Genomic DNA, 20,345 nt, shown 5'->3' with positions numbered 1-20,345 from the left:
CATCTATGGACACTTATGAACTTTTGTGTTTATGCACTTATTGATTATTCACGAACATTTTTTTTCATGTTCTGTCATATGCTTTAATTTTTATTCATATGTTTGGATTTATTGTTGTTTAGCGCACCCCAATACACTTCATGTTGGTGCTATGTTCTCTCAAAATATCTGTTTTTTCTGGAACTTTAGACACAAGGCTTGTCTTATTAAAGATCAACCGTTGCCATGTCTGTAGGAGCCAGATATTCGCATCTTTTCTGGTTGTCTGCATAATAAAAATGACAATGCTTGTCTATTGTGCTTTCTCCACAGGTTACAGGAGTTGTTGGTAGAGCTGAACTTCTATCCTCCATTTTTCTACTTGCTGCATTTCTTTCCTATACCAAATCTAAGGGCCCAGATAATTCAATAGGTATGTATTCAATATCTTGATTTCTTCATGTTCTTCACAAGTGCGAGAAAATCTGCCCCCTCCCTCCCTTTCACGCCAGAACACACTGATCAGTGCTCAGTCATTGGCTGCAGTCACTGATCAGATGCTGGTTTTCCAGCATGCCCATTTGATAAAAGCCAGTCAGGCTGTTGTACACACGGGCTGAATGTCCACCAGTTTCTGTTGAACCGGCCGATATTGTGTGATATTGTGTGCATCGGCCTTAACTCGCATTCATACATAGACATATGTAAGGGTAACCCCAAAACTCACGAGTTTCAGTAACATTTTGACTGTTGATGCCAGATTGAAAATTATATTTATTAGACTAACATGTAGGTAGGAAGACATGTTTGGAGAGCCAGTCAATCACATTACATTCTGTTGGCTTAATAATCATTGCTCTGTCTGGCTAGGGTTTCTAATGCAGTTTTATACATTCTAAAGTGGGTGGATACTAGCTATCTAGTTTTCTTTAAAGTCTTTGGTAACATCCTTTGATATGCCGATGATCATTTTAACATAGACGTGTCACTTCCAAAGCTTGTTGGCTAAACAGGTCTTCAAGGGTCGAGATAGCAATCTTAACAGCTGGAGCTGTAAATGGCTTTTGAATACAACAGCTGTTATACAATAGGACTTCTCACAATATATACATCCAATATATCTGCCTAATTATAAATCCATGTTTCATAATCCTAAATAAATATTTGATAAAATGGCTGCTTCCCTTTTCCTCATCACATACTAGGGCCAATTTAGACAGGAGCCAGATAACCTATCAGCATGTCTTTTGAGTCTAGTGCTGCTAGGCGAAAGTGCTAACCACGCAGCCACTGTGCTGCCCATGGTACTTCTATAGAAGGTACTTCTTCAGATTTCAACAAAAACAAGCTGCAGAGATGTACGCTTAATATCACTGCCAGTCTGTGTTTGCCATACCACCTAGGTGGTAACTGTCTTGCACACTTTGTTGGACGTTGTTGCCAAAGAATGTTGTTAAAATAAAGTCCAACTCCATGGGCAATTTTTGATTGGATGAACTGAGAAGGGTTAGAACCCCTGTAAGAATTTTATTATGTTTGCACTGAGATTTTCTTTTACTTCTGGTTCTGCTGACATCTATCACTTGGGCAAGAAAAAGATGTAAACTTTCCCTGTGAAAACAAAGCCAATAAAAACCTTACGCCAAAACCTTGGTGATTAAAGCCTTCTGCCCTAATCGGTATATTGCTCCATTTCTTTCTGTGTCCCCTTTGGAGAGATTTCTTAATTTCTCGAAGATGGAACAGGAATTGTGAGCAATATCCCAAATGATCACACCGCAGTAAATACCTGATGGAGGATCTAACACGTGTCTACTATATCCAAAACATTAACCGTTTTGCCTGGAGTTGGGCTTTCATGTCAAATTGTAGGAAATTAATCATTTCTTTTCGTACGTGACACATACAGACTTTCACATGATTGACATGTTACAACTTACACATCATTTGGATTGATAGCTCTCATGTTTACAGATCCTTTTTTTTTTTTTTTCTTTTTTTCTTTTTTTTCTTTGAACTAGAAACTTATGAAACTTCTCTTATTGTTTTTGCAGTTTGGACTCCAATTGCTGCTGCTGTGTTTCTTGTTGCGGTTGCAACTCTGTGTAAAGAGCAGGGAATTACTGTTGTTGGGATTTGTTGTGTCTATGAAGTCTTCATTGCACAAGGGGTAAGAATGCTTTGATTATTTTTAGGACAGTGAAACATGATGCCACATTTGTAATGTTCTAATGTGAATCAGTCATGGGGAAAAAAATACATCTTCTGAAAAATGCTAGCTGCTGGGCTTTTAGGTTGGCCCCGGTGTTCCACTCCAAGGTGGAACAAATACGTTGATCAGAAAAGTCAAAAGTTTTTCTCTGCATTTTGTTTATTTTTTTCCCAATCAGTTGTAAGAATTCAAGCCAGAGGGTCAGCATGAAAATTAGGAGCTAGCAGTATGCAGTAACAGAATCCGTGTTTCTCTCATGAGATATTTCTTTTAAAACTGATCATATGATAATATAGGATACCTTGGTAAAAATTTGCTTAGAAGCGAAGGTGCAAATTAAGCCAATGCTATTGAGTCCAAAAGAGAAAGAGAACCTCATCTTAAATTTGGAATTCATTTACTCTATCGCTGATTCTTCTGTAGACAGTCATTGGTCTTGAAGATGTTGAGCATGCAACTCATACATATGGTTAGGTATGTTAGGAAGTACTCTCAAATAGAATTGATTTGCTTAGAGTATTGTGAAGAGGCAAGCTAAATGAAGGGGAAACCCCATAGATTTTCCTCCACTTTGTGAAATCTTTTAGCTGGTGGTGAAAGAAGGATTACAGGACTTTTAAGGCTGGCTTTTTTTTCCATCTCAGAATACCAGAGGCCTTTTAATGTCTTTAACTGTTAAAGAGCCACTTGGATGGAAACCGAAATAACTTTTTAATAGTTTTCCCAGTTTAACCAGCTTTGGCTTTTAAAGCCATAGTAAACCGCACCTTTTAACAAAAAAAAAACAAAAAACAAACCCTGCAAAACAATGGCATAATGTGCTAGTATGCATCGCATGCTAGCAAATTATGTAATTCTTACCTTCTAACGAAGCCCTCCAGCGGCACACTGTCACCACTGACAGGGCTTCCACCTTTACCCAGTCTTCCTTCCAGGTTATAGTGCTCCGGCCTTCTGATTGGCTGAACTGCAATGACATCACTCCCGCGCATGCGCACGGAAGTCGGAGCTCTACAGGAAAGGCACCATTATGCCGTCCCTTCAGAGCGCATGCACCAGTGTTGTCGCTGGCTGCATGCAGTGTGAATATCTCCTAAACCGTGCAGGTTTAGGAGATATTCACTCTACTTACAGGTAAGCCTTATTATAGGTTACCTGTAGGTACAAATAAGACTGTTTTTCCCTGGGTTGCTCTGCCTTCAGCTCCACTTGTCAGTATCCTGGACCTCCTGGTTCAGCGTCACACACTTGGTCCACTAGGCCGTCCACCTTCCTTGCCGACAGGCGGAGAGATAGCCGTCACCCTCCTCCTGGGACCTGGCTCCCTGCCAGGGAGCCAGGTCCTACTATTTTAAAGTAACTTGTAGATACAAAGTACACCTTTTTTCCCTGGTTTGTCCCATTTATAATAACCTAACATTTGCCTCTAGTTCAAAAATGGAAATATTGTTGTAGCACGCGCCTAGGTAGGTGCTATGAAAAGTATAGTTTGCACTGCCTGCTTCACGTGAGAGCCTGATCAATAGTTAGGCCTGTTACATGTGTCTGTGTGTGTTTCACTTGGTCTGAGGGAGTGTCTCTTCTGTGTCCAATAGGGGAGCATGTTGAACAGTGGAGGAAACCCAGACAGTGACACACAGGCTTGTATGACTATCCCAGTGGGTAGGCACAACAGTGGTGCATCCTGGAAAACGTGATATAAGCCAGGGGCATATGTGACAGGGTGTCTTTGGGCAGGAAGCCAGGTCCCAGGAGGAGGGTGAAGGCTATCTCTCCTCCTGTCAACAAGGAAGGTGGTCGGCCTAGTGGACCAAGTGTGTGATGCTGAGCCAGGAGGTCCAGGATACTGACAAGTGGAGCTGAAGGCAGAGCAACCCAGGGAAAAACAGTGTCAGTGAGTACCGGGAAGCTTGCCAGGGGGCTGCCCAGGAAGGGGACAACTCCAGTGGAGAGTCAGTGGACAGGGGCTAGCATGCACAGGAAGAACAGGTGCCAAGTTAGGACCCTGAAGAGGAAGAAATTAAGGAACATATCTTCTTCACTTTAGTGACGAGGTGAAGCAGTGGCCTTGCCGCATACACTACAGTCAGTTGTCATCAAGCTTTGTGCATAGTTCATAGTTTGAGTATCCCATTCATCCTTTCTCCCATCCCAGTTCTACAATAAAATGCGTAAAACCAAATCCCCTGGACTGTTCATTGACTGAGCCAAGAGTTAAAGTGATACGTTTTAATGGACTGTTGCTATGGGTTAACCCAGGGGAATCCAATTTCAGCAGCTCCCTAGAGGGCAGTGCTACATTGTTTAAAGGTGAAATTTATTTTTACAAGTGAAATTACTGTGGCTAATGGTAGAAGGATGAGATTGGAGTACCTTCTTATTAAACAACAGGAAAGAAAAAGGGGGTAAGCAATGTCAAATATCTAGTTTTCCTTAACATGGTAAACTTTTTAGCTCCTGCAAAGGTCAGGATAATGACTCTTAAAATATATGTAAACCCACACATTAGGCAAAACATTTTTGTATAGATATACATATCATCATAAATCTGTAGATCACGGGTGCAATGCCAGGCTCTTGCGGACTCCATATAGCTGTGTGCCCACACCTCCCGTATTGGTAGAACATTACTGGAGAGCTTACCGACACCCTCGCAGTTCTTTGAGAACTGCAAGCCATCTGCCGTAATGGCAGATGGTAGTTTATAGTCTATTAGTTCACAGAACAAAAATTGTGACAGTAACTGTGGGGAGATGAACCCCCGCCCGCTGTCATGGGGGAGGATCGGGGTGCTAGGGGGCCACTGCTGAAGCATATTACACCCTAAATATGGGGGTAACATGCTCCCATTGGTGAATGCGACCTTTCTGCTGATAACTAGGCAATAGTGGGCCCTGCTGAGGAACTGTGCTGGATGTTTACAAGAAGCCTTTGGATGACATTTTGCACTATTTTTTGTACTACTGTGCTTGTTGAGCGATCATTGCTTCGTTTTTTATTTCTTTTTTTATGTTTTCAGTACACGTTACCTGTGTTGTGGGACACTGCTGTACAGATTTTGATGGGTAAAGGTAGCATACCCTACTCCCTTCTTCAAACACTCCTTAAGCTTGTTGTTCTGATGTTCAGCACGCTGCTTCTTGTTGTAGTTCGTGTACAAGTCATACAGTCACAGCTTCCGGTCTTTACAAGGTGAGATTGACTCCTTATCTGTCTGTATAGATTTTAAGCAAATGATTTGTACTCCTACTTTATGGGAGTGCATTCTAAATACAATTTTCTGTGCAGTAACTGTGTAGGACATTCCCCAGTCAGTGGCCTCACGAAGGTTAACACCAACTATTTTGTGGGCTCTTTAAAGGTACATTTTGACATATTTTGGTTTATTTAAAAGGCAATAAAATTGTTTAACAATTGTATGAATGGTACAGAACTGTTGGTAGTTTATCTTTGATCGAGAAATGCTTAATCACAAATAAACACTTGTTTTTGTTGTGCATGCTTTTATGGTAAAATGAAATAACTGCCTAACACTGAACAGAAATTGGTTTACCCTTTTGAACTGCAGCACATTTAACTAAAGTTTGTTATTCGAGTTACTTGATGCCTCAAGCCTATGCAGATGTGTGAACTAAATTCAAATATTTAGGGAGAATAGATGAATTAATAGCTCAAACAGAAAATATCTGTACTTCTTGCTTTTTAAATTACTATCCCCTATCCATTTGTTTAATAGCCTGCCACAGGTTCTAAAACAGCTGACTGCTTGTTCTCAATTTTTCTCCTTTAGTGTGAATGATTGCAAATGTGCAGATATTAAGCTAACCCACTATGCTTTGGGAATCCTTTATCATCTATGAAATGTTTGTGTCCTTCGTCACGCATTAAATGTTTGTGTGTACCTAATCCTTGATTTACAAATGTATACAGTAAAAACGGATATAAAACAATAGTATAAAAATGTATAGACTATTAGCTCTTTTTCCACCCCCGTAATCTAAATAAATATAGAAAATATCTATGTGTAATATCCAACGGTCGCCACTGCACACATATCGGAGACAAAAAATGGGCCCGGGTGCGCAGCAAAGGCCGTAGTACATATAACCCAAAAGAGGGAGCGGCACTCTAATATAATATATGCAGGTGAGCTTTAACGCCCAGCCACCGCACATAAGGAGGTTGTGTGCTGAAAGCACACTCAATGCATGCTTGGGGCACACTGACCAAGCTGTCAATAACACTATTAATGCTTGTAATCATGAGAGTGTTGTGGGGGTATGCTATCTCCACCACCTGTCATTTAACACCTATTTAATGTGGCAGAAGGATAGAGATAATGGAAAAAAGATTAGCCACTAACATTGACTCCAAGCCATTACCCTTTTTTAGGTAAACTGAGCAGACCTTCTTACAGTTGCATTGTTTCCAGTTGGCATTAGTAGTTTTCTGATTTTTACTTTCCAATGCTTTTTTATATTCTTTACATCTGTATGCCACACTAAATGCCAGCCTTCCTCATATGGGCCTAGATCTGTTTTTGTTACTGTTGGTGAACAGCACATCCTGTATGTTTTCACCTTACTGTTGAAACAAATAGCATGCAGTTCTTTTGCATGGTACTCTAACTGCACAGAAAATAGTAAAATATAAACTAACCACTTGTGGCCATTCAAGACATTTTATATATTGTATTTATGAATATTTTATCATAGGACTTGTAACCATATAATAACTCTCTACAGAGACAGATATAATTACAGTACAGGACTGGTGTATGCCCTACAGTAATAGAGTTTTCATATTAATTTTGTGCTCTTGTTGTCAAGTAACATGATATATCAAATACTTTTATATTTTTAGGTTTGATAACCCAGCGGCTGTCAGCTCAACACCTGCAAGACAGTTAACTTTTAATTACCTTCTCCCCGTGAATGCTTGGCTTCTCCTAAATCCATCTGAGCTGTGCTGTGATTGGACGATGGGAACTATTCCATTGGTTGAAAGTTTCTTGGATATCAGGAACTTAGCTACCCTAGCATTTTTCGTTCTGCTTGGAACTTTGGTGGTTTTCAGTATTAGATACTCAGGTGATTCATCAAAGACTGTGCTTATGGTAAGTTTCCTCTATGGTCTGACTGCAGATGGTCCATCTGGTTTGATGGGTTCCTTTCATTTCATGTCTGCTTATCTCCATTAATTACCGAATGTGTACTCTTTGATCCTCTATTGGGTGTACAGATGGGGATTCCTTTCAGTTTTCGTATGATGCTACTGCTAAATAGGACAGTCAAAAAAGATTTTTGCCTAAAAAAAAAATCAGTTTACTCGTTTAACATTTTCACCACAGACCATGTGCCTTTCTGTATGGTATTTGATTTTCCTTACCAAACTCCATGGCTACTTCTATATCAGAAAATACAATTTCTTACACATTAAAAATATTCGCAGAAGAAAATACCATTTCTTACACATTAAAAATATTTGCATGGGTGGTAGTCGCGACTTTGCACAAATGCTGATGTGCTTTATACCCAAAAGTTTATTACATTTTGCTCCTACTTGGTAAACCTTATTTAGCCCAATATGTGCATATTTAGTAAATAAGGGTTTACAGTTTTGCAGTGAATCATTTTTCTGGCACAATATCTTGTACATGTAGTATTTCTTTCCCTTGGCAATTTTTTCTGGCACTAGTAATCCTTTAAAATCCAATAATTTGAATGAGCACAGAAGTTTTAAATAAAGCAATTACATTTGTGAAGAGACTCTAAAAATATTTAGAAGCGGAGATGTGTGCAAAATGTCCAGCGTTGATAATTTAGTAATGATGTGGCCAGCTTTTCTATACAAAGAAGCTTGTTTAGCTAGATAAACCACACATGCTGTGATACCCTTGTAGTTCGTGTTTTTTTTTTTTTTTGTTGTTTGTCAAGTGAGTGACAATTTATGAGTCCTGTGTGTTTCTGAAATGTTTACTGTAAGTGCTGCCAACCCTCCTTAGCTGTCTAAAAGCAGTAGTAAAATCTGGTTGGTCACTTGTACCTACAGGTAAGCTTATAATAAAGCTTATCTGTAGGTACAATAAATATTTCCTAAACATAGAACATCTAGGAGAGGTATCACTGTATTATGTTTTATGGAGCGCTGTGTCAGTCGAACTCAGAGGAACTGATTTTACGGTAAGTATAAAAATCCAATTTTTTGGTGAGATATTCCCAAAGGAAATCGCATGTAAATGAATGCAGACCCTGCAAGTTTCCTTGTTAGAGCCCAGCAGGTGCAGCAGCTGATTGATAATTACAAAGCCACTCCCACACAGACTCATTTGGAACATGGACCCAGACAAACAAACAGCTTTTTCTCCAGCATAACAAAATGTAGGAATCTGCGACAAAGCTTGTTAAAATCCTTGCAATGTACATAGATCACCCAGAGAGGAATGTTTTTTTCTCCATAAAAGTGGAGTTATGCTTTAGGTGTAGGAAACCAATTATTTTGCATCCATAAAAACATAGCTGTTTTTTTTAAAAGTTAGATGTGAGAAATATATATTTTTCACTCCTCACTAACAGATTTTACAGTTTAGTTTGCTTTTTTTTCTCAGGGATTGTGCCTGCTGGTTTTGCCTTTCATACCTGCCTCCAACCTCTTCTTCCCTGTTGGTTTTGTGGTCGCAGAGAGAGTATTATATGTTCCTAGTATGGGATTCTGCATGCTTGTTGCACATGGCTGGAAGAAATTAGCTAGCAAAAGGTGAGCAAAATGCATTCCATGCTAATGACTAAACCAACATGCTATAAATCTCCTCTGAACACAGATCCTTAAGAAAGGATTTCAAAGATTTGGTTACAAAGATTTGGTTACTATCATGAGAAAAGCTCAATATGAAATATCGGTCTTGAATGCTTCTTAAATATACTTTCCAGGTCACAACTTTTCTAGTTCTTGCATTTCCTGCTATTGTATTTTAGAGATTTACAGCACCTGTATGTTCTATTGTTCCTGTATGGCTTGTAACTGACACAGCTATTCATATATAAGTACCCTTTTATAGATGTGTGAATTGAAAATAACAACATGTTTTGCTCATCAAAAATTCACTCAGACTTGTTTCTTAAAACTTTGTGACTCAAACAGCTACAGTTTTTGTAACTAAACTGTAATATCTATAATACCTCTTATACAGAGTTCATGATTGGTTAATTAAAAACTATACAAAAGGTAAATGAACATGTCGCCTAATTAAATTGGTGATCTCATAAATGTTGACCACAGTTAAGAAATAGTTTTTAAACTGGCACAGTGAGCAAATCCCACCTGCTGATTGGATCTAGCCTGAGGCATTTCTTATTAAATCCACCCTGGGACAGAGCCTTTCTGTTCAATAGATATAGCTTGGAGAAGACCCTACATGCTGAGTAGATCTACCCTGGGTAGAATCCGACTGCTGAATGGTTGTAGTCTGGATTGGAGTCTACTTTCTTAGTGAATCTAGGCTGGGGCAGACCATCGTTCTGACTAAGCTTGAAGAATAGCGTTCCTGCTGAAAGGATGTAGCTTGAAGAAAAGCCCAACTTCTAAATGGATTTAGGCTGGGGCAGAGCTTACTTTCTAAATGGATCTAGTTCTAGTCCTCTTGATGAATGGATCTAGCCTGGAGTAGGCTGAGCCTTCCTGCAGAAAAAAATTTTAGCTTGGAGGAGAGGCTTCTTGCTGAGCTGGCTGCGTTTTCCCGCCTTATCTGGTGGTTCATCGGGACAAGGTGGTGCTTTGTCCCTGTCAGTCGTTCCTTCCTAAGGTCGTGTCAGGGTTTCACTTAAATGAGGACATTGTGTTGACTTCGTTATGTCCTAAGCCTAAGCACCCCAAGGAGGTTGCTTTGCATTTGTTAGATGTGGTTCCGGCCATCAGGGTGTACTTGATGGCAACTGAGTAGATTCCTTGTTTGTTCTTACTGAGGGTCCTCGTAAGGGACAGGCTGCCTCTGCTGCGACCATTTCCAGATGGATCAGACAGACGGTGGTGCAGGCCTATTCCATTAAGGGTCAGGTTCCTCCTTTCCCTGTTATGGCACTTTTCCACTGCAAGTAGCGGCTCGGCTCTACTTGGCCCTGCTTGGCCCGGTTTGCTTTTCCACTGCTGGTACCGCATGGTATAGTGTCGGAATGGTTCGGTACGGTACGGTAGAGGTTCGGTTTGCTTTTCCACTAAAGTAGTACTAAAGTTAAGTGGGTGGGATAACAACGGGGTGGGTGGGATTCTCTGACCAATCAGTGGCTAGTAGTGACTGCATGCAAAGGATTGTGGGATATGGTACCAGTTTGGTACCTGTTGGAACCACAATCGAGTAGGTACTGTTTTTTCAGAGCCGTACCGTTCGGTTCCATGCAGTGGAAAAGCAAACCTATACCGTACCGTACCGAACCGTTCCGACCCTATACCATGCGGTACCAGCAGTGGAAAAGCACAAAAGCATGCCGAACCGGTACGGTTCCATGCAGTGGAAAAGCGCCATTAAAGGTGCATTCCACAATGCATTCCACAAGGGCGCTCAGTGCCTCCTGGGCCTTCCGTCACCAGGCATCAGTGGTTCATGTTTGCAAAGTGGCCCCTGGGCGTCTGTACACACATTCCCTAAGTTAAAAAGGGGATATTTTTGCATCTGCAGGTGCTGCCTTTGGCCACAAGGTTTTGCAGGTTGCGGTGGCAGAGTCTTCTGCCTCTTGAGGGTGTTTATTTTCTGGTATGTGAGCTCCAGTTGTTCCTGGTTGAGCTCCTTGGTTACTGGTTGGCCATGTTTAGACTGTTGGGAATTTGGGAATTGTTCTTGCTGTGTTCTGACACTGCTTATTGCAAAACTGAATCCTAGAGCAGGAAGTAGGAGTATACCACCTGGGACTGCCCCATGGGCGTAGTTAAAAGTTCTGTAAACTTTTTTTAACCCTTTTCCTACTCCAAGGATGCACAGAATTACCCATTCTACTAATGAAGATATGTCTCTGTGTCAGTCAATGAACATCAGAGAAAATCCAGGTTTTTTTTTTTTTTTTTTTTTTTTTTTTTTTTAATATGTGCTACATACTCAAATAATACCTATGAAGGGTATTTAGATGTAAATAATTTTACTAGAAGCAACTTGATGCAAGATATTTGATAGCTTTTCAGTATTCTAAATGACCACAGAAATGTATGTGGACAGATTACCGGTCATTGGCTGAAAAGGCTAAAAAGTCTTCAGCAGACAAACTCGGTTTCCTCCAGACCAGCTGTCTTTTATATAGAGCAACAAATTAAATCTGTACTGTTGTGTGTATAGAACGCTCTACTTCTAATTAATATAAATCAGTTATCTCCTTGTAATTTGGTCTGAAGAGCAATATTACATCCTGCCTGTTTTGTATCATAACGATATAGATAGTATAAACTAATTTCCTATTTAGATTAAAAATTAATAACCCTGAAAGAATAATGAATGTAGCAGTGCAGTTAGCCACATAGACCAGAGATATCTGTGTCTCACAAAGCAATGTTACATTAACCCTGCTAAACATTGCCATGCCCATTTTTTTTTTTTTTTTTTCTATAAATTTTATTTTAGATAGACTTTTTTTTTTTTTCCCTGCATTATCTGTTATTTAGCATCTTTTTGTATATACTTTTACTACTTCTATCATTGGTTGTTGATGGTATAGAACCATGGTTTCTATATTTGTATCTATATCAGTTGGTCATCTGTGTTTCTTTTAAAGCGGTTGTAAACCCATAAACCGCACAAAAAAAAAGAAACCTGCAAGACAAAGGCACAATGAGCTAGTATGCGATTCCCTCGCCGTCTCTTCCGGGTTCGGCGGATTTTAGATTTTAGTGCTGTCACACTTTGATAATTGACATCTTTAGTCACACAAATAGAGCTTTCTTTTTGTGCTATTTAACCACTTTACGCACGCCCTATAGGCGATTGATGGGGGGAAGGTGGTTGCATTATCCTGATCGGACGTCATATGACGGCGGCAGGATAATGTGCTCTGCGCGCCCCCACTCTGACACACCGCATCTCTGATCTCGGTAAAGAGCCTACTGACGTAGGCTTTTTACCATGTGACAAGCTGTGTCCAATCACAGCTGGTCACATAGTATACAGGAAGAGCCGTTGATTAACTTTCCTTAGTTCGTGCCTGACAGGCACGAGTAGAGGAGAGCTGATCTGCGACTCTCCTGACAGGGGGGGGGGGGTCTGCACTAGTAATCAGAGCATTGATTACCAGTGCAGACCCTTGGGGGGGGGGGGTGCCACTAGAACCACCAGGGATGCCCACCTATGAACCCAGAGATGACCACCCATAACCCCACGGATGCCCACCATGGCCACCAGGGATGGCAATCAGGGCTCAGTGCTGCCCGGCAGTGCCCTCCCCATCAGTGCTGCCCGCCAGTGCCCTCCCCATCAGTGCTGCCCACCAGTGCCCATCATTGCCAACCAGTGCTGCCTATCAGTGCCCATCAATGCCGCCTATCAGTGCCCACCAATGCTGCATAACAGTGCTACCTATCAGTGCCACATATCGGTGCCCATCAGTGCCGCATATTCATATTAGTGCCCCCCCTATCAGTGCCTCCTCGTCAGTGCGGCCTCATCAGTGCAGGAAAAAACGTATCTATTTACAAAATTGTATAACATAAACAAAAAACTTTTTTTTTTTTTTTTTATTTGTTTAGCAAAAAAGAAGAAACCTTGCGGTGATCAAATACCACCAAAAGAAAGCTCTATTTGTGGGAAAAAAATGACATAAATTTGGTTTAGGTACAGTGTTACATGACCGCGCAATTGTCATTCAAAATGCAACAGCGCTAAAAGCTGAAAATTGGCCTGGGCAGGAAGAGGGTGAAAGTGCCCGGTATTGAAGTGGTTAATCACCACTTTTTTTTTTTTTTTTTTTTTGCTGAATAAATGAAAAAAGACTGAAAACTTTGAAACCAATTTTTCTGTTTTTTATAAAGTTTTGCAAATGTTTTGGTCTTCATAGATTTAACCCAAAATGGATTCTGCTACATTTCTTTGGTGAAAATAACCCAAATCAGTGTATATTTAGTCTGTGTGAAAGTTATACAATTTTTATCTACAAACTATGGTATACAGTGGGTACGGAAAGTATTCAGACCCCCTTAAATTTTCACTCTTTGTTATATTGCAGCCATTTGCTAAAATCATTTAGGTTCATTCTTCTTCCTCATGAATGTACACATAGCACCCCATACTGACAGAAAAACACAGAATTGTTGACATTGTTGCAGATTTATTAAAAAAGAAAAACTGAAATATCACATGGTCCTAAGTATTCAGACCCTTTGCTCAGTATTTAGTAGAAGCCCCCTTTTGATCTAATACAGCCAGGAGTCTTTTTGGAAAAGATGCAACAAGTCTTTCACACCTGGATTTGGGGATCCTCTGCCATTCCTCCTTGCAGATCCTCTCCAGTTCTGTCAGGTTGGATGGTAAACGTTGGTGGACAGCCATTTTTGGGTCTCTCCAGAGATGTTCAATTGGGTTTAAGTCAGGGCTCTGGCTGGGCCATTCAAGAACAGTCACGGAGTGGTTGTGAAGCCACTCCTTCATTATTTTAGCTGTGTGCTTAGGGTCATTGTCTTGTTGGAAGGTAAACCTTCGGCCCAGTCTGAGGTCCAGAGCACTCTGGAGAAGGTTTTTGTCCAGGATATCCCTGTACTTGGCCGCATTCATCTTTCCCTCGATTGCAACCAGTCGTCCTGTCCCTGCAGCTGAAAAACACCCCCACAGCATGATGCTGCCACCACCATGCTTCACTGTTGGGACTGTATTGGACAGGTGATGAGCAGTGCCTGGTTTTCTCCACACATACCGCTTAGAATTAAGGCCAAAAAGTTCTATTTTGGTCTCATCAGACCAGAGAATCTTATTTCTCACCATCTTGGAGTCCTTCAGGTGTTTTTTAGCAAACTCCATGCGGGCTTTCATGTGTCTTACACTGAGGAGAGGCTTCCGTCGGGCCACTCTGCCATAAAGCCCCGACTGGTGGAGGGCTGCAGTGATGGTTGACTTTCTACAACTTTCTCCCATCTCCTGACTGCATCTCTGGAGCTCAGCCACAGTGATCTTTGGGTTCTTCTTTACCTCTCTCACCAAGGCTCTTCTCCCCCGATAGCTCAGTTTGGCCGGACGGCCAGCTCTAGGATGGGTTCTGGTCGTCTCAAACGTCTTCCATTTGAGGATTATGGAGGCCACTGTGCTCTTAGGAACCTTAAGTGCAGCAGAAATCTTTTTGTAACCTTGGCCAGATCTGTGCCTTGCCACAATTCTGTCTCTGAGCTCTTTAGGCAGTTCCTTTGACCTCATGATTCTCATTTGCTCTGACATGCATTGTGATCTGGAAGGTCTTATATAGACAGGTGTGTGGCTTTCCTAATCAAGTCCAATCAGTATAATCAAACACCGCTGGACTCAAATGAAGGTGTAGAACCATCTCAAGGATGATCAGAAGAAATGGAAAGCACCTGAGTTAAATATATGAGTGTCACAGCAAAGGGTCTGAATACTTAGGACCATGTGATATTTCAGTTTTTCTTTTTTAATAAATCTGCAACAATGTCAACAATTCTGTGTTTTTCTGTCAGTATGGGGTGCGCTGTGTACATTCATGAGGAAGAAGAATGAACTTAAATGATTTTAGCAAATGGCTGCAATATAACAAAGAGTGAAAAATTTAAGGGGGTCTGAATACTTTCCGTACCCACTGTATATTTGAAAATTGTTTATTCCGGCTGTAGTGACGGACTATCTCATTTCATGTGGCCTTAAAATGCCAGGACAGTAGAAATCCCCCCCCCCCCCCCAAATTACTCCTTTTTGGAAAGTAGGCAGTCCATAGTATTAAATAAGAGGCATGGCGTGTTTTTTTTTTTTTTTTTTGAAAAATGTTCAAATTAAAAAAAAAAAAATTAATTTATTTTCTTTATTCTGTCACCAGTCCAGTACAGTGTCATCATATAACTGGTGTTGTGATAATCAGGGACACTGATTTGTCACAGTACAAAGAAAAAAATGTTAGTGTTTTTTTTTTTTTTTTAACACCCTGTGACCAGAGTAATATAATGTTACCATAATAACATTTGTACTGCTGTGGGGAAGTGATCAGGATTTTTTTATTTTTACATTGTTTGTTTGCTTATAGCAGTGTATTACATTGCTATATGTTTTACTTAATGAAACTGTATCATCCAGTCTGTTTAGCTGTGAATAGCTGTGAATTGGTCAAAGCTAATCACATGGTACAGATAGTCTGTGATTGGCTCCTGCTGCTTTCAGTCACAGCCTGTGAGGAGAGAGCAGAGGCAGGACTTAACAGTTAAGTATAACATGTTAGTTAAAAAAAAAAAAATGTTTACAATCACTTTAACTGTAAAAAAAGGTCAATAATAGAGTGATGGCCAATAAAGGAGTGATGATCACAAATAATTAAAAAAACCAAAATTGTTTTAAATCATGAAGCTAAAAAAGTATCAACATAAATTTAATCATACTGGTGCAGAGTAGACAGGAGCTAGCCCTTGTGGGTGATGGAGTGGAGTAGCAAGATAAGTGACAAGTCAATTACCATAAATATAATCCATGAGAGTAATCAAAAGAGTAATGTGATGGTTAAAAATGGAAAATGTATTGGAGGTGTGTGCTGGCTCTTTAAGACGGCTGCTCATTGTTCATCTTCAAAATTATCTATAGAGTTTTACTTTCAATAGATTTTTATTGAAATATACAGAATACAAGAAATTAAACCAAATTCGTATTCAACATGAAGTAACCGTATCAAGAGCATAGAAAGAAAATGCACATGAAAATTAAAATGTACACATATGCAGACAATATATGTGTAGTATTACATATGCACCAAAGTCATACAGGAGTACAAATAACAGAACGAAAACTAGAACTATACCCGTAGTTAAAGAAAAGAAAGGTAATCTGCAACACGGACATTAACCCGGTGCAGGGGAGAAATACGAGCTTTGCATCCAAGCTTGCCACTCCTTGTAGAATTTTGGACCCCGGGATTTAGGATAAGCATACGCCTTTTCCATAGAGTACTGCAAGTTTACTAGGCGGATTGCTTCCGTGTGGGAAGGTGTGATGGGCTGTTTCCAGTGGCGTGCTATGACCGTCTTGGCCGCTACTAGGATATGTACGGAGACTGTCCTCAAGGAGGGTGGGAATGTATCCAGACCCAACGAGAGGAGGGCCAGAGCAGGGTCGGGGGCTTGAGAATACCAGTAGTAGTGGACAGGACCTCAAACATCTTTCTCCAGAAACCAGGCAGGCCTTTGCAGGACCAGAAAACATGCAATAACAACCCTACTTGGTCGCAGTTACGCCAGCACAAAGGGCTTTGGGAGTCATAAATTTTTGAGAGTCGATACGGCGTCCGATACCACCGGGTAAGAATTTTCTGGATTTGTTCCCAATGATTCACACATTGGGTGGATTTATAAGAGCTGCGTATGGCAAGTTTCCATTGAGCCTCAGAAAAAGATGTTTGAAGTTCCCTTTCCCATGCTAACACATGAGGAGACTTTGAAAATTCTAGTTTGTGACCGAGGAGATTGTAAAATAAAGATATACCTTTTGTTGGGGAAGAGGGGGATGTGAGGAATTGCCATATTTGCATAGGGATAGTAATTACAGGAGGAGGGTGTTTGCGCATAAAGCTTGCCAGGCTATTGTATGCGTAAAGTGTCTGCGGGGGTAAGTTAAATTCTAGCCGTAGATCCTCAAATGATTCGAGGGAGTTGGATTGGAAGAGCTGGTCTATGGTGTTGATGCCGGCTGCCTGAAATTTGGAGATATTGGTGTATGGAAGTAACATATCCAATGTGGCAATTGGAAGCGGGACGTGTTTGCATACAGAGGTGGTAGGAAGCTGTGCGAGGAGAGATGCCAGTGGGGCTTGTGTGGGCAAGGGCAGAGTCTGCGTATCCAATGGTTTCCACATGTCTGCTAACAGCAAGTTAAAGAGGGTGGTACCTTTTGGATACGGTAGATTCAACAGAGACCCACGGCGTAGTAGGGAGTGTCGCAATGTCGCCAGGCGGGATGCATTGTAGTAGTCAAGTATACCTGGGAGCCCTAGGCCTCCTACCGATCTGTGTTTTAATCATGTGAGAATGCGCACATCTAGCCCTTTTCTTTTGCCATACGAATGTATGTAACATTTTAGTTAAGGGAAGGATGTTTTTCTTGGGAAAAGGGATGGGCAGGGTGCGGAAAATGTACATGATTTTAGGTAGACAAACCATTTTAAACGCTGCTATGCGACCCATCCATTATAATTCGACGGTCTTGAGCTTGGCGACGTCCGAGGCGATCGATTTAATAAGAGGGGACAGGTTAGTGGTGACCATGTTTGAAGTAGGGAATGTTAAATCTATACCTAAATAGTGTAGGGGTTGATTGGACCACGTGTATGGTAGGACATTCTGTAAGTGGGAGCGGGCAGTCGGGTGGACCCCCATATTCAGTATCACCGATTTGCTGAAATTAACCTTATAGTATGAGATTTTACTGAAAGACTGAAGAATGTTGTGGGTGGCAGGCAAGGAGACTGTAGGGTTTGTGAGACTCAGAATAACGTCATCCGCAAAAAGCGTGATGACATGATGGGAGCTAGGGAATTTAAATCCTGATACTAATGGGCTTTGCCTTAGTTGCGCTGCTAACGGCTCAATCAGGAGATTGAACATAAGGGGGGAGAGTGGACAACCCTGGCGTGTACCATTAGAGATGGAAAATGGTTTAGAGAGTGTGCCGGCCGACATCACCCTAGCGGAGGGATTTGAATAAAGAGTAAGGGTGGCAGATACGATGGGGCCAGAGAAACCGAATCTCTGTAGGACGGCTCGCATGTATCCCTAATGAACGCGGTCGAACGCCTTCTCCGCATCTATGGACAAGAGCAGAGAAGGCGTCCGAGTGCGCTCCGCATAATGCATCAGGTTCATCACACGCCTAGTGGCATCCGGTGCCTGGCGACCCTGGACAAATCCCATCTGATCAGCCCCCACCAGAGATGGTAGGATCGTGGCTAGGCGATTCGCTATGACTTTAGCATAAATTTTTACGTCCGTGTTTGGTAGAGAGGTGGGCCTAAAATTTGCCGGGGTAGTGGGTGGTTTTCCAGGTTTAGGTAGGGTGGTGATATGAGCCTGCAGCATTTCGGGGGGCATGTGTCCTGTGTCTATGGCTTGTGCGAAAAGGGTCAACATGTGAGGGGAAAGTATATCATGCATGGCTGTGTAGTATTCATTAGTCAGGCCATCTGGCCCCGGGGATTTGTTAGATGGCATCGATTTGAGAGTTTTAGATAGTTCTGCGGGGGTGATGGGGCCATTGAGAAGCGATAGCGCATCCGACGAGAGTGATGGGAGGTGGAGGCGCTGAAGGAAGGCCTGTATGTCAGCATCCGTGGGTTGCGGTGTGGAGTCATCAGCATTCAGATTGTAGAGGGTGCTATAATAATCTGCAAAAGCGTCAGCTATTTTTTGAGGGTGAGTGTGTCTCTCGTTGGTATGCGGGTGCAGAATGGAGTCTATTCTAGTCTGAAGCCATCTAGCTTTGAGGCGAGAAGCCAGAAATTTGCCGGCTTTGTTATGGGAAGAGTAGTAATTTGCGCGAATTCGCGCTAGCATTTTATCATGCTGCTCGGTTAACAGTCTGCGGAGGTCCGCGCGGAGAGACGTCAGCCGAGAAGCATACATAGGGGTCGGGGAAGTTTTGTTCAGCTCATCAAGGGAATGGATTTCTTCAGTAAGGCGTTGGAGAGCAGAGTTGCACCGTTTTTTTAATCGAGAGCCTAATTGGATCAGTAGACCCCTAATGAACGCTTTGTGCATGTTCCACAAGGTGGAAGGGGAAACATCTGGGGTGCAGTTAAGGTGGAAGAACTCTTGCAAGTTATTCCGCAAGAGTTGTAGGGATTTAGGGTCCGAGAGTAGGGAATTGTTGCACCTCCAAATAAAGGAGGATGTGGTAGGCGGGCTAGTGGATAGGGTCATATGGACACCAGCGTGGTCTAACCACGTGATGGTGGAGATGGAGGAGTCGACAAGGAGTGGCAGGGTGGCAGAGTCTACTAAGAACATGTCGATTCTGGAGTATGTGTTATGACTCGCCGAGAAGCAAGTCTCTCTCTTCCGCGTGTTGATACCTCCAGATGTCATGTAGCCCTTCCGAATGTAATAATGCAGCTAAAGAAGGGAGCTTGGATTTGAGTCTGGCCGAAGAATCTAGGGCGTGATTGGCTACTAAATTGAAATCTCCACAAAATATCAATTTGCCCACTTTTAGTTTCAAAACCTTTGAACACAACTTGCGTAAGAAAGAAATTTGACGTACATTAGGGGCATAGACATTGACTATTGTATACAGACATTTATCTATAGTGCAGTTAATAATAAGAAAGCGGCCTTCCGTGTCCTCCACAACCCTGGAGAAGGAGAAGGACACGGAATTGCGAAAAACCAACATTACCCCCCGTTTTTTAGCGGTGTAAGAAGCATGAAAAACATGTGGATAATCAGGGTGGCTACATCGGGGAGCACTTCCAAGAAGAAAATGGGTTTCCTGTATTGCCAGAACGTCCGCTTTAGCTAAGCTCGCTTCTTTCCACATCGAGTGGCGTATCGCGGGGTGATTCAGCCTCTTAACGTTCATGGAAAGGAAGTTAATAGGCATAGGTGGTTATAAGAGGATCCAAAATAACGATGGGTGATCCAGTGGCAAAGGGGAACAAGGAGCATGAGTTGGAGTGGGGATAACCTAGCTCAACCAATGAAGAGGCTAAGGAGGATATAGGGGGTATAAGAGCAGTACCTGAGGTGTTCGCCATGATTGGCGGATGACATGGCCTGTTCAAGTCCATAAGATGGGTAGTCACGGAGGTCTTGCATTGATGTTGCGCGGAGTAGCTGTAGGTGGTAGTCTCAGTATGTTCAGGTGTCCGGAAGCTGTGGGAGAAGTTGTAAACTGCATATGTATAAAGAAAAGGCAAAGTCACTTGTACGGCATGGTTAGCGGTGAGGGAACCATCAATAACAAGAAAAAAAAAACAAACACTAAAACATTCAAAAG

At 41.8% G+C, this 20,345-nt stretch overlaps 1 protein-coding gene across 1 annotated transcript in view; it reads left to right on the top strand.

Moving 5' to 3' along the window:
- Positions 1-20,345, top strand: part of TMTC3 (transmembrane O-mannosyltransferase targeting cadherins 3) — a 173,498-nt gene that overhangs the window by 78,180 nt on the left and 74,973 nt on the right. Inside the window, exons 3-7 of the mRNA XM_082255325.1 lie at positions 313-412; positions 2,034-2,149; positions 5,211-5,383; positions 7,055-7,307; positions 8,799-8,947. Coding sequence (XP_082111451.1) covers positions 313-412; positions 2,034-2,149; positions 5,211-5,383; positions 7,055-7,307; positions 8,799-8,947 — 791 coding nt within the window. The remainder of the gene's footprint in view (positions 1-312; positions 413-2,033; positions 2,150-5,210; positions 5,384-7,054; positions 7,308-8,798; positions 8,948-20,345) is intronic.

This window comes from Pelophylax lessonae (assembly GCF_965119305.1).
Source record: "Pelophylax lessonae genome assembly, chromosome: 4".
NCBI lineage: Eukaryota > Metazoa > Chordata > Amphibia > Anura > Ranidae > Pelophylax > Pelophylax lessonae.
The sequence above is the reverse complement of the archived record's forward strand: the minus strand, read 5'-3'. Positions and strand labels throughout refer to the sequence as shown.